This window comes from Dendrobates tinctorius, unplaced genomic scaffold, assembly GCF_039654945.1.
Source record: "Dendrobates tinctorius isolate UK_male_01 unplaced genomic scaffold, ASM3965494v1 ptg000170l, whole genome shotgun sequence".
Lineage (NCBI taxonomy): Eukaryota > Metazoa > Chordata > Amphibia > Anura > Dendrobatidae > Dendrobates > Dendrobates tinctorius.
In genome coordinates this window covers 3,279,468-3,294,612 of record NW_027361837.1, presented here as the reverse complement: position 1 = coordinate 3,294,612, position 15,145 = coordinate 3,279,468, and the positions used below count along the sequence as shown (strand labels likewise).

At 42.4% G+C, this 15,145-nt stretch overlaps 1 protein-coding gene across 1 annotated transcript in view; it reads right to left on the bottom strand.

Annotated features, from left to right (window-relative positions):
* The window catches only part of SLC12A4 (solute carrier family 12 member 4), a 423,457-nt gene that overhangs the window by 125,733 nt on the left and 282,579 nt on the right, over positions 1 to 15,145 (bottom strand). The window contains exons 15-16 of the mRNA XM_073550797.1: positions 8,026 to 8,145; positions 6,826 to 6,930 (exon numbers count right to left, since the gene is read on the bottom strand). Of these exons, the coding sequence (XP_073406898.1) occupies positions 6,826 to 6,930; positions 8,026 to 8,145 (225 nt within the window). The remainder of the gene's footprint in view (positions 1 to 6,825; positions 6,931 to 8,025; positions 8,146 to 15,145) is intronic.

Genomic DNA, 15,145 nt, shown 5'->3' with positions numbered 1-15,145 from the left:
CCCCGGAAAATGCTGACCTGGTACAATACGAGCACCTTCAGTTCCAGAAGTACTGGGGCCCGCTCCTTCCTGAGCGCCAAACATCAGGGCCTTAACCACTACCTCCTGGAACTGAAGGTACGACGTATCTGTGTGGCATGCACATTGTGACAGCAGGAATGCGTTGCGCATTGCCATTTGGACGATGTGCACGACCAGCTTTTTATACCACACCTTGGCCTTCCTCAATGCATTGTACGGTTGGAGGAGTTGATCGGAGAGATCAACGCTCCCCATGTTTTTGTTGTACCCCACTACACATGGCGGTTTGCGGACCTGTGTAGAGGTACCCCGTACAGTGCAGAGAGTACTGCCATGACCGTGTATGGTGGTCAAGAGATGGACATCTCTCTTGTCCTTGTACTTGACCACCAGCAGGGTGGTCGCTACATTGGGCTCTGCTCTCACCTTTTCGGAGCATCTGCCCAAGTAACGTCTTCTGGAGGCCTCTCTGATTTTTGCAGACAGTACCGCAGGCTGCGGTACCTCGCTCAGAGAGGGATTTGTAGAGTGGGATGCTAGTATAATAGTTATCAGTGTAGAGGTGATAACCTTTATCCAGCAATGGGTGCACCAAATCCCACACAATTTTCCCCACTCACTCCCAGGAAAGGAGGACACTCAGGTGGTTCAATCCGGGTGTCCTTCCCTTCGTACACTAGGCACTCTCACACAGCTTATAGAGTTTGATTCTGTACCTGGCCCTCTTACTGGGCAGGTACTGACGGAATTGCAGCCTTCCCTTGAAGTGAACCAAGGACTCATCCACGGAGATGTCCCTTTGGGGCACGTACACCTCAGCAAACTTTTTGTTGAAGTGTTCGATGACCGGCCGAACTTTGAAAAGATGGTCAAAGTTGGGGTCACCTCGTGCGGGACACTGTGCATTATCAGTATAATGCAGAAATTTGTGGATGGCCTCAAAACGCGTCCGGGCCATGACCATTCGGAACACTGGAGTGTTATATAAAATATCAACACTCCAATATAGCCGAAGTTCGGGCTTCTTCAGGATCCCCATATGGAGGACCAGGCCCCAAAACTGCATCATTTCAACTGCGTCTAAAGGAGACCAGTTTGAAAATGATGAACGCGGGTTTTGCTCAAAAAATTGACGAGAGTACAAATTAGTTTGCTCCACCATGAAGTTAACAAAATCCTCAGAGAAAAAGACTTTGAAAAAGTCAATTTGTGTGAGGCCGGTGGTGTCAAACTTGATTCCGGATTCTGCCACAAAGTCAGGAATCAGTGGCTCGTAATTTTCGGGGGGGCGAGGTCCATACGGGGAGCACTGGGTCAGCTGCGGGCATGGTGGGCGCTGCCTCATCTTCTGTCCTGGAGCATCTGCGTGGTGGTTCTACAGGACCCGAGGAGGAAGATAAGGAGGGGGAAGAGGAAGAGGATGAAAAATCTGAAAAATAAAGAAGAGTGGGATCATCATCCTCGCTATCAGTGTCGGAGGCAAGTATAGCATATGCCTCCTCCATTGAATAGCGCTGTTGGGATGAATTTGATTAGATTATTGTGTAAATATGGTGCTTGGGTGTACAATTTATTGAAAACTGTATGTGTATGTGGGGGGGGTAGTGATTGGTGTAAACTTTCTGTAAAGAAAAAGCTGTGGAAAAAAGTCTAAAACAGCAGGCCCTAGCTCTGATAAGTGTCACTTATCAAAATTAGGCTGCTGGATGTGCGCACGGGGGTTGCGCAAGGGGGGGTAAAAAAAAAAAAAAAAAAAGGAAAACTGCAGGCACAAACTTTGATGAGTGAACTGTGTCACTTATCCAAGTTTGTTAGCTGGGGGATGTGTGTGCGGAGTTGGCGCTGAGGGGGCTGAGAAAAAAAAGGGAGCACGAGTGTTGATCGATGAACTGCGTCACCAATCAACACTCAGCGGGTGCGCAAAGGGGGGTGGAGGGGGGTAAAAAAAGGGGGATGGGGGATTGGGGCGGATGAAGAGAGATTGGGCAGGGATCAACAGTTAGGGTTGAAGTTAGGTGGCACAAAGGGGGTAAAAAAAAATTAAACCGGCAGGCACAAGCTTTGATAAGTGACGTGTGTCACTTATGCAAGTTTTGCGGCTGCAGGATGTGTGTACGGAGGTGGTGCAAAGGGGGCTAAGGAAAAAAAAAAAAGGAGCACGAGTGTTGATCGGTGAACTGCGTCACCGATCAACGCTCAGCGGCTGCGTACGGAGGCGGCGCAAAAGGGGGGTGGAGGGGGGTAAAAATAGGGGGAAGGGGGATGGGGGATTGGGGTGGATTAAGAGAGATTGGGCACTTGGATAAGTGACGCGTGTCACTTTTCCAAGTTTTGCAGCTGCGGGATGTGTGTACAGCGCTCTGGATGCCAGGGGGCCGGATTGTAGCCCGGGAGGCCGACGCCATCTTCCGTAAGGTGAGATGGCGTCGGAATTTTAATGTGATGGTATCGCATTAAAGGGCTTGACGAACTATCTCATCCAAGGTCATACGGGCCCGGGTACCGTGGACGGGATAGGACGTCGGATGTCAGAAAGGGGTTAATGCATTCACAGGATAAGGGGTTTATCTTAACAGGTACAATTTAAAATAAAAATACCGTATATACTTCAGTATAAGCCGACCCGAATATAAGCTGACCCTCCTAATTTTGCCACAAAAAACTGGGAAAACTTATTGACTCGAGTATAAGCCTAGGGTGGAAAATGCAGCAGTTACTGGTAAATTTCAAAAATAAAAATGGATACCAATAAAAGTAAAATTAATTGAGACATCAGTAGGATGAATGTTTTTGAATAGCCATATTGAATCAGGATCCCCATATAATGCTCCATACAGTTCATGATGGGCCCCATAAGATGCGCCATACAAAATACATCCCATATAATGCTGCACAAAGGTTAATAATGGTCCCATAAGATGCTCCCTAGAATAATATGCCCCATATGCTTCTCCATAAAGGTTATGGCCCCATAAGATGCTCCATAGATTATGCCCCATATGCTGCCCCATAAGATGCTCTATAGATTATGCCCCCATATGCTGCCCCCATAAGATGCTCCATAGATTATGCCCCTATATGCTGCCCCATAAGATGCTCCATAGATTATGCCCCCATATGCTGCCCCCATAAGATGCTCCATGGATTATGCCCCCATATGTTGTCCCCATAAAATGCTCCATAGAATATGCCCCTATATGCTGCTCCATGGATTATGCCCCCATACGCTGCTCCATATATTATGCCCCCATATGATGCTCCATAGATTATGCCCCCATAAAATGCTCCAAAGATTATGCCCCCATATGCTGCTCCATGGATTATGCCCCCATATGCTGCTCCATATATTATGCTCCCATATGCTGCCCCATAAGATGCTCCATACATTATACCCCAATATTCTGCTCCATAGATTATGCCCTCATATGCTGCTCCACATATCATGCCCCCATTTGCTGCCCCCATAAGATGCTCCATACATTATGCCCCCATATGCTGCCGCTGCAAATAAAAATGAAAAAAACGACATACTCACCTCTCCGTCGCTGGGTGCCAAGTGCCGGTGTCACTGCTGCCTCAGGACCCGGCACCTGAGACATTCACCTGTCCTGCGTCCATCGCTGATCGCTGGCCGCAGCTGTCTGCCACGTCATCTGTCAGTGACGTTCAGGCAGCAGAGGGCACGACGCGCACTAACCACGGCACCGCGCCCTCTGCTGTCTGAATGTCATTGACAACTGACAAGAGGACACATCAGACAGTAGCAAGCACCGATGGACCGAGGGACAGGTGAAGATAGCCTATACTTACCCTGTCCTGGCTTGGTCTCTGCAGTCTCGGTCTCCCTTCCTGCCTTCAGCGGTCACGTGGTACCGCTCATTACACTCATGAATATGCACATATTCATTAGTTTAATGAGCGGTACTATGTGACCGCTGAAGGCAGGAAGGGAGACCGTGGGAGAACGGGACTGCAGAAACCGAGCCAGGACGGGGTAAGTATGACCTGTGACACCAAATGAAAAAAAGGGAGCAAAGAGACACAGGATAACATGCACCCAACAGCAGAATGTCCATGTGAAAAAAGGCTTTTATTGACATACAATAGCCAGAGAGATCCAAGTGTACAATAAAAACAATTAAAAACCACAAATAAAACAAAAGTGGGCAGGTGGAGAACACATGCAGTATACAAAGGAAGAAATGTTTTATATAAATAAGTGTTTCAAAAAAATGCATTCACAACAATGCCCTCTATCACCATATAATATGCATAAATTGTTTAGTATAAACATATGGACAATTTGCAGCAATGAAGTCCGATCAGTCTAATAGTCACTTGTAGGTATGTAAACAATCCAAATGATTACCATGCAAGTCCATAGATGAGGGAAGGCAATTGCTGGATCACATGAAAATTACCTAAGCATACTCACAACTGCCCACAGAACCCAACGCGTGTCGTTGCTAACCTGCAGCTTCGTTAGGGGAAGTAGCCAGGAATGATATCAAATCCCCTTTATAGTACAATTGCAATTGTAATCACTACAGCGCACGCCGACACCTGAGTGCGGCGTCAGCTGTGTGATGAAGATAGTTTGGGTTTGATAGGCCCTCTAGTTCCATCTAAAGGAAAATAGAAAAGAAAAAAAGAAATAATTTTTCCTCATGATAGGATTTATTTATACCATCCATCACATTGGTTGCTGTGTTGAATATCCTGTGAGTTTTTTGAATATGCATTCTGATTAGAAAGATAGTTACTGTTACAGAATTGACCATTCAGTTTGGTACTATGAATTATGGCATCATCGATTTTTATGGAATATTTTTTCATCTTTGATATTTTCCCTACTGTTTATATTGGTTACCTGATTGTTGTAATCCATGAAATTGCATTATCATTTTGATATATTTAAAGGTGTATATATATTTCTTGCTGATTGTCTGCGTTTCCACCATTTTTAGGATACATGGTTCACATGCTGCAGTTTTTTAGGTGCAGTTTCCATGTCATTAGTGCATTAATTTTTTTTTTTTTTCTTTTTAGCATTTGCATTGATTTTTGTATTACAAGTGATTCTGAGCATGGACACTGCTGCAAGGTACTGGCGCTCTATTATCACTTTATTTTTCCAGGTTGATAGCATAAGTTTATGTTATGAAGCACTGATGTCATTCTTGGGTGCTGGGCTATGTGAGGAGAAAGAGTTAAAAACCACCCTCCCCCCTCCCTGCCTGGCTTACAGAGCAGCAGCTTTGTTACATGTGGGGCACCTCCTGGTTCCTGATCTCTGGCTTTTGAACTGCTAGTGTCTTGTTCACAATCTCTCAGGAATACAATGCTATCTACTGCGCAGGCATCATGACTCATTCTGGACTCAGGTTATCTTCATCACACAGCTGACACCGCACTCAGGTGTCGGAGTGCCCTGTAGTGATTACAATTGCAATTGTACTATCAGGCTGTGTGCACACGATGCAGATTTGCAGCGGATCCGCAGCGGATTTTACCGCGCAGAAACGTTGCATATCCGCATTGTGATGTACAGTAGCCTTAAAATCAATGAAAAAAAAAACGCTGTGCAGACGCTGCGGATTTTTCCGCGCGGTTTTCCTGCGGTACAAAATCCGCAGCATGTTACTTCTTTTGTGCGGTTTTCCATCTCCCGTCACCAAATCCGCAGGAGGAATACCGCAGTGGAAAACCGCACAAAAACCGCAATAAAACCGCAGGAAAAATGGAAGAAATCCGCAGGAAAAATGCAGGTCATTTGACCTGCGGATTTCTTCCATTCTGCACGGAAAAATCCGCAGGGCTAAAAAGTCCGTCTGCACTCAGTCTAAAGGGGACTTGATATCATTCCTGGCTACTTCCCCTGACGAAGCTGCAGGTTAGCAGCGACACGCGTTGGGTTCTGTGGGCAGTGTGAGTATGCTTAGGTAATTTTCATGTGATCCAGCAATTGCCTTCCCTCATCTATGGACTTGCATGGTAATCATTTGGATTGTTTACATACCTACTGATCGGACTTCATTGCTGCAAATTGTCCATATGTTTATACTAAACAATTTATGCATATTATATGGTGACAGAGGGCATTGTTGTGAATGCATTTTTTTTAAACACTTATTTATATAAAACATTTCTTCCTTTGTATACTGCATGTGTTCTCCACCTGCCCACTTTTGTTTCATTTGTTGGTTTTTAATTGTTTTTATTGTACACTTGGATCTCTCTGGCTATTGTATGTCAATAAAAGCCTTTTTTCACATGGACATTCTGCTGTTGCGTGCATGTTATCCTGTGTCTCTTTTCTCTCTTTTTTTCATTTGATCTACTTGGCCCAGTGTTGCACCCAGTTATCATATTCATGTCATATTTTCCGTGGTGCCCACCTATATACATATATATTGTATGACCTGTGACACCCCCGCTCCCCCTCCCCTGCCAACCCCCAGGTATATGACTCGAATATAAGCTGAGAGGGGGACTTTCAGCCCCAAAAAATGGGCTGAAAATCTCGGCTTATATTCGAGTATATACGGTACATGAATTTATGAACGTTTTTATTTTTCTTAGTCTAAGATGTTGTGCTTCTCTGCAGCTTAAAGGCAATCAAAGAGCATTTAATCCGCACAGGACCATCACTATGGTTTTAACAATTCAGAGTACAGGAAGTTCCCAAAACAAAGTAGTTTATTTAAACCTGATAAGCCAATAGGAGACAAAAAACGCAGCTAAAATATCATTATGCATTCTTAAGAAATGAGTTATATCATTATACAGAAAAACATGGATCACCTCCAGTTCTTTGTATGAGGGGGTCCTTCTTCTAGTCTCAACAAGGCATATCTGGCAGCACTAAGAGAGAGTCCACGAATTCCATCTCCCCATTCTTTTTCTGCTCTGTGAATTAAATGATCATTAAAAAAAATGTTATGCCAAAGTTAATGAAACTTGAAATCTCACAATTTTTGGCTAAAATTCAACTGTTAGGGCGCAGTGAGACGGCCATATATATAACATGGACGACAATCGCATCAAATGCTCAGACTGGCCAGCGGATCTACTAATCCAAGTGTGACAGCTGCACAGAAATACTAGCGGTCATGCCTGCCGCCGGCCGGTCCAAGCACTGCAATCGTCGTCCTTGCTATGGGAACGTCTGACTGTGCCCTTATGTTGATAAGCCCAACAATAGTGATAGAGAATGTATTACTTGTGAAGAGACATTGAGCTTGATAGACTTGTGTCTTAACTCAACCTTTGTAACTATGTACCTATGACCATTAAAAACACACATTTGTAGGGACCAGTCAGTTTAAGAGACCGGGGACCTGCTGAGGACTAGTCAAAGGAGACACATGGTTCCTGGATGGCTGTTCATTAGTATATTTTCTCAAAAATGCAATAACGTTTCAGAGTAAAACATATATGGCTGCAATATTGGAAAGCTCCAATCTGCTGGAAAGTTTCCTTTTTTAAAAAATAAAAAAAAGGGACTTTTGGGGAAATGTAGTAAAAAAAAAAAATCAGATTTAAACACCCAAAGTGTCTAGCCCTCTTTGGGTAGCAGAGATAAGCACTGCGGTTGTATCAGTGTGGTAAGCATTGCTACAGACGTGACGTAAGCTATTACTTCACAAATATATTTTTCTGCTGTTTCCAAGGTTATTCATTTGAATAGGAGCTGATCTGCAGTACCCTTCAGCAGCAGCTACACTTTGAACATTGATTGATTTTGTGATTTTCACAACTAACACTTTTTTCATTAACCTACCTCGTTAGAAAGGGGGAGTTTGGGCCACTAAAGACCAAAGTACGAGAAATAATTTCACCTGTTATCTGATGTTTGTACACATTAGCTATTTTTTTGTATTTCTTTACTTATTATTTAGGCAGTATTGTCACAATATATATTACTAGACTCATTAGTGTATGCTACTTAAACACCTTGGGGGTTTAAGAAAAAAATATTGTAAGAAAAAAGACAAAGCTTACCCCTGGTATTCTATGTACTTGTATATCATTCCAGCAATGAGCATAGCCACAAGAGCATAATACCAAGAAGAAATAAACATCAGAGCCAGGCAGATGCTCATTCCCAAAAAAGAGAGTGCCCTATAAATATTAGAAAAAAGAATATATAGAATAATGCATAGAAATCAGAAAAAGCATAATATAAATATTGACTAAACACAAAGTGATTAAACAGATGAAAAATTGAAATCAAATCAATATTTAGGGTGTCCACCCTTTGCCCTAAAAAACACACCTATTCTTCCAGGTTCAGCTTGAACAGCAGATATCGAAACACCAGTCAGATTTTAAATCTGTGCCTGGGAGAGACCTTGCTGTCTTGGTGCTGTGCTCAGGGTTACCATAGTGTAGGACCTGTGACAAGAAAAGGTCTTCTACAACCTCACCTCTGTAGCAGAGTTTGGCTGCTCCTCAGCCAGTTTGAAGCCTCCAACACAGCGGTTTGTTTCCGTTAATGACTATTTCAACCTTCATATGAAATGATTACCTTTATCACCTGTTTGGCATAATTGGTTACTCATACACCTGACTATGTCACTTAGTCCAAAACTTTGTGCAAATATACCAAGAACAAATTATTCTGTCTTGAAGGGAAAGGGTGATTACTAGTGATGAGTGAAATTGCTCAGATAATGGGTTATCCTGTAATCCGAGCACGCGCGACTGCTATCCGAATTTCTTGGGCGTGCTTGAATAATATGATCAAGTCCCAGTGTCTGCATGATTCACGGATGTAAGACAGCTGCAACACAGCGGGAATGGCCTGTTTGTTAGGCAATCCTCATGTTTTGCGGCTGTCTAACAGTCGCAAGACAAGCAGCCACTGGGACTCGGACATATCAGTCTCACATGCCCAAAATACATAGTAACATAGTTATTAAGGTTGAACGGAGACTTTAAGTCCATCTAGTTCAACCCATATCCTATCCTAACTTGCCCTAACATGTTGATCCAGAGGAAGGCAAAAAAAACCCATGTGACAAACAGTAAGCTTCACATTGGGGAAAAAAATTCCTTCCCGACTCCATATACGGCAATCAGACTAGCTCCCTGGATCAACGCAATATTAAGGAAACTAGTGTATATACCCTGTAATATTATACTTTTCAAGAAAAGCATCCAGTCCCTTCTTAAATTTTAGTAGGGAATCACTCATTACATCATATGGCAGAGAGTTCCATAGTCTCACTGCTCTTACAGTAAAGAATCCGCGTCTGTGAGTATGCTTAAACCTTCTTTCCTCCAGACGTAGAGGAGGCCCTCTTGTCCCCGTCACAGGTCTAAGAGTAAAAAGATCATTAGAAAGCTCTTGGTATTGTCCCCGCATATATTTATACATTGTAATAAGATCACCCCTAAGCCTTCGATTCTCCAAACTAAATAACCCCAAGTGTAATAACCTGTCTTGGTATTGCAGACCCCCTAGTTCCCTAATAACCTTGGTCGCTCTTCTCTGCACCCGCTCCAGTTCAGCTATGTCTTTCTTATACACCGGAGACCAGAACTCTACACAGTATTCTAAGTGTGGTCGCACTAGTGACTTATATAGAGGTAAAATTATGTTCTCCTCATGAGCATCTATGCCTCTTTTAATGCATCCCATTATTTTATTTGCCCTTGCAGCAGCTGCCTGACACTGGCCACTAAATGTGAGTTTGTCGTCCACCCATACACCCAGGTCTTTTTCAGTGACTATTTTGCCCAGTTTTACAATTAAGCACATAATTATACATCTTGTTCGTTCTACCCAAGTGCATGACCTTACATTTATCCCCATTAAAGCTCATTTGCCATTTATCAGCCCAAGCTTCTAGTTTACATAAATCCTCCTGTAATATAAAATTGTCCTCCTCTGTATTGATTACCCTGCAGAGTTTAGTGTCATCTGCAAATATTGAAATTCTACTCTCTATGCCCCCCTACAGGGTCATTAATAAATATGTTAAAAAGAAGCGGGCCCAATACTGACCCCTGTGGTACCCCACTGCTAACCGTGACCCAGTCCGAGTGTGCTCCATTAATAACCACCCTTTGTTTCCTATCCCTGAGCCAGCTCTTAACCCACCTACACATATTTTCCCCTATCCCCATTGTTCTCATTTTATGTATCAACCTTTTGTGTGGCACCGTATCAAAAGCTTTTGAAAAGTCCATGTACACCATGTCCACTGCATTCCCTTGGTCCAGTCCGGAACTTACCTCTTCATAAAAGCTTATCAGATTAGTCTGACAGGAACGGTCCCTTGTAAACCCATGTTGATATTGGGTCATGAGGTTATTCTTCTCCAGATACTCCAGTATAGTATCTCTTAGAAAACCCTCCAGGATTTTACCCACAGTTGAAGTTAAACTTACTGGCCTATAATTTCCAAGTTCAGTTTTTGTCCCCTTTTTGAATATTGGCACCACATTTGCTATACGCCAGTCCTGTGGTACAGACCCTGTTATTATGGAATCTTTAAAGATTAAAAATAATGGTCTATGACTGTGCTTAATTTCTGCAATACTCGGGGGTGTATCCCATCCGGGCCCGGGGATTTGTCAATTTTAGTGATTTTTAGACGTCGCCGTACTTCCTGCTGGGTTAAGCAGGTGACATTTAATGGAGAATTTTTATCCCTGATCATGTTATCCATCATGGGATTTTCTTGTGTAAATACTGATGAAAAAAAGTAATTTAGCATATTGGCTTTTTCCTCATCCACCATTTCACCCAGACTATTTTTAAGGGGGCCAACACTATCATTTTTTTTTAGTTTCTTACTATTTATGTAGTTAAAGAATATTTTGGGATTATTTTTACTTTCTCTGGCAATGAGTCTCTCTCTCTTAATCTTTGCTGTCTTGATTTGATTTTTACAGAATTTATTTAATCTTCTGTATTTAGTTAATGCCTCATCACTACCTACTTGCTTTAATTCTGTAAATGCTTTATTTTTATTTCTTATTGCGCCCCTTACAGCTCTATTTAGCCATAGTGGTTTCCTCCTATTTCTAGCATGTTTATTCCCATATGGTATATATTTTGCACAGGTCCTATTCAGGATGCTAATAAACGTCTCCCATTTTCTTTGTGTATTTTTATGTCTCAGGATATCGTCCCAGTTAATTGCACCAAGATCATCTCTCATCCGTTGGAAATTTGCTTTCCTGAAGTTTAGTGTCCTTGTAACCCCTCCACTACACATCTTATTAAAGGATACATGAAAACTTATTAATTTGTGATCACTATTACCCAAGAGACCCCCAACCCTTACATTTGATATGCGGTCTGGCCTGTTGGTTAATATTAGGTCTAGCAGTGCCCCCCCTCTTGTTGGAAGATACCGTAAGGTATTTAAAGCGCTGGGACCATGGTCAGTTACTTCCCCTGACGAAGCCGCACGGGTTGTGGCGATACGCGTGGGGTATGGTCCTGGGTGTAGTACCCACTTCATATATCTTCTTATTGCAGCCTTATTTTCCCATAGCGTTTTTGGAGACTGTCTGATGTGGCATAAATGAGCATTGGGTTGGTTATCTTGGCCATCTTTTGCTGTGTGGCTTATTATGGCTTATATGCCTAAACCATGCATCTTTATGCGGTTATTGTGCAATATTAGGGCCTTGGTCTCCATGAGCCTAGCTATAGGGTGATGGCTGTGATATTGTGCAGTAGGGTAGGATCACATATGGATTACACATGGGTTATTATATCAGGTTTCATATGTTGTATATGCCATATTCTACTGTTATGTATTGTGGGATGCTCACCATATTTTTACTATGTTTTTAACATGTAACTCTTTTGTATCAATAAATATTTCTTTCTAATTGGTTTAGTGTGCGCTTGTTGCAGTGGTGTCTTTTTCTCCTCTTTTTTGGTGCACATATCAAACGCGTGACAAAAACGCATGCAAACGCATGTATATGCTGCTTTTTTTGTCGCATTATCGTGCACGGTAAGCAAAAAAATCCGCAGCGTTTGCATGCGTTTTCAAGCGTTTTCCATGCGTATGCGTTTTTTATGCGCATGGTGTCACACTCACAGGAGGAAAATTCTAGAAAAATTCTTGCAACAGACACCACCAATGGGACAGCAGTGGGCATGTGTTATGGAAATTCTCTATATAGACCCAGCTTACAGCTGAATTTTCTCTTGACAACATGGATCTGCGCTGGAAGAGTTTTCACTTCAACTTGGATCTGGACATCAGGATGGCTCATGCTTATGCAGTTGCTTGCCATCAACAAAGGGAGAGAGACTGCGAAGGCGGCAGCGGCGGCGTTTGTGGATACATCCGTTTGTTGAACTCCGGGAGAGCCGTGGAGCATACCACACCCTCTACAGCGAGTTACAGGCAAACCCGGATAAATTTACTGATTACACACGGATGTCCCAACAAAGCTTCATGTATTTGCTTGGTCGTGTCCAAGATGCCATCCGGAGACAGGGCACACAGCTCCGTCATGCGATTCCTCCGGAGGAAGGGCTCCTGGTCACCTTACGGTACGTATTTAAAAAACAACGCCTGCCTAATTTTATTTGTTCTCTCAGATGTACTATTTCTAAGCTGGCAGAATTATTGTTCTTCCATGTACTTAATCAAAGGCTGCAGTATTATTTTTATGCCATGTAGTAAAGAAAAGGCTGCATATTTATTTTTGTGCCTTTTTTTGTTGTCTGTAATTTTATTTATTGGTGTTGTAAAAATCCAGATACACAAATATTAATTTTTGTTGTTTCTCTGTTTCCCAGATTCCTGGCTACTGGAGAGACCCTCTCTTCACTGCACATACAGTACCGGCTTGGAATCTCCACCTTGTCGGGAATAGTTGTGGACACCTGCCGGGCTTTGTGGGACGTTCTCTGTCCCGAATTTCTGCCCCTCCCCACCGTGGAAAAGTGGATTGAAAATACAGAAAGATTCTGGACAGTCTGCAATTTCCCCAACTGTTTGGGTGCGGTGGATGGGAAACACATCCGGATTATAAAGCCCAAAAGAACTGGATCAGAGTACTATAATTATAAAAAGTACTTCTCTATAGTACTCATGGCCATTTCTGATGCAGACTGTAAGTCTGTTGCAGTGGACATTGGTGCATTTGGGTGTGGGAATGACTCCCAGGCTTTTAAGAACTCGGACATGGGCCAGAGGTTGTATGGCAACCAGTTCAATTTCCCCATGCCACGTCCCCTTCCCAACACCGAAGGTCCACCACAGCCCTTTGTAATGGTTGGGGATGAGGCATTCCAGATGTGTCAAAACCTCCTCAAACTCTACTCCAGCCGGGACTTGGACCATAACAAAAGAATGTTTAATTACAGGCTGACCAGGGCAAGAAGAACTGTAGAGTGTGCCTTTGGTATACTTGTCTCTAGATGGCGCATTCTAACCACAGCCATTAATCTGAAACTGGAAACAGTGGATGAGATGGTGAAGGCCTGTCTGGTTCTACACAATTTTGTTATGGTTAGAGAGCACCCGAACTTTGAACTTGATGATGCCGCTCCTAACCCCTTGCCTGAATTTAATCAGCACCCTCTCAGGTCATCCGTTGAAGTAGGCCAAATGAGGGACCAATTTGCGGCCTACTTCAACTCAGATCTAGGACGGGTGGCCTGGCAAGACCAAATGGTGTAACAAAGTTTACTTTTGTGTGTATGTTAATAAAAAACATTTGTTGATACCTGTACCGAGTGCACTCTGTGTTTTTACATTTCAATATAATAATCAACTGGCCAGGTGTATGATTGAATTCATGATGCTGTGTTTTGTGCATCCTTCATTTAATATTACTCAAGACCAGGTGACTATACATACACACAACTTGTATGATCTTTACACTTTGAGTTCAGTGTGATGCGACGGTGGAGATAATACAACTAATATTTGTGTCACCTGTCCTGATGTTACAATTATTCATTTTGGAATGCAGGAGCATCCCCAACTATTTATGAGACCTAAAAACACTGACTATCCATATTAGTTGTATTAGCATCACTGTGGCCAGTTTAGAACTCAAGACTGTATACATAATAAAGTTGATACAACTTCTACAATACCCAGGCCTGGTGTCATGCTGAAGTGAGGATGGCAAAACGAACGCACATCCCATATACAATCTCTTAAACAAACAAGAGTTATTCAGCTCACCCCTGATCACACCTCCGACGCACGGAAACACCCTGACCCGGGTGTATAGTGCATGCACGACATAAAGAAGGATTTTTCCAGCGTCTCCAGGAGATAAAATAATAATTGCTTTATTGAGAATGTAAAATCTTCTTACCATCAGGTAAAAACGACATAAAGAGGCATATGGAGAGGAGCAATTTCCTACGCGTTTCACCCTAAAAGGGCTTAATCATGGAATGCGTGAGAAAGGTCTCCAAACGAATATTTAAACACATCAAAGAAACAGGTGAATCAATTAGGTGAAAAACACACCCGTTCATTAACATGAACAAAACCAAATTTTAAATCAACTGTGCAAAGGATGGAAACAAACACACAAAAAGAATATAATAACAAACAAAATCAAAATTTTTTTATGGAAAAAAAAAAGAAAAAAAAAGAAAAAAAATCAAAGAAATACTGATGTATAATATAATATAAAACAGTTAAACACACATTAATATTGTAAAGAAGCCATAATATATTTTGATGGTGTTATAACAAAAGTCTTGAGATTTACCAACAGTTTATCTTCTTACTTTTGTTTCCCTCTTCCTGCTGATATTCCCTTTTCTTTTATTATGGGAAAAATGGGGTAACATGGAAGAGAAAGAGATACCTAAGAGTACTGCATGATTAGATCTCTCCTCGTATTCATACCATGCGGCATTCTAGTACCCAATTTGTAAATCCAGAAAGACTCTCAATTGAGAATCTTTCTGCGATGGTCCCCTCCCCTAGTTGGTTTGTACACCTTTTCAATGACAGTGACTGTAAGGGAATCCAGGCACCTATTATGAATGGTAATGAAGTGCCTCGAGACTGCAGAAACATTCACTGCAGAAGGATTTAATGTATCCGACATATGTCTGCGTATCCGCTGTTTAAGAGGACAAGTTGTACAACCTACATACTGAATTGAG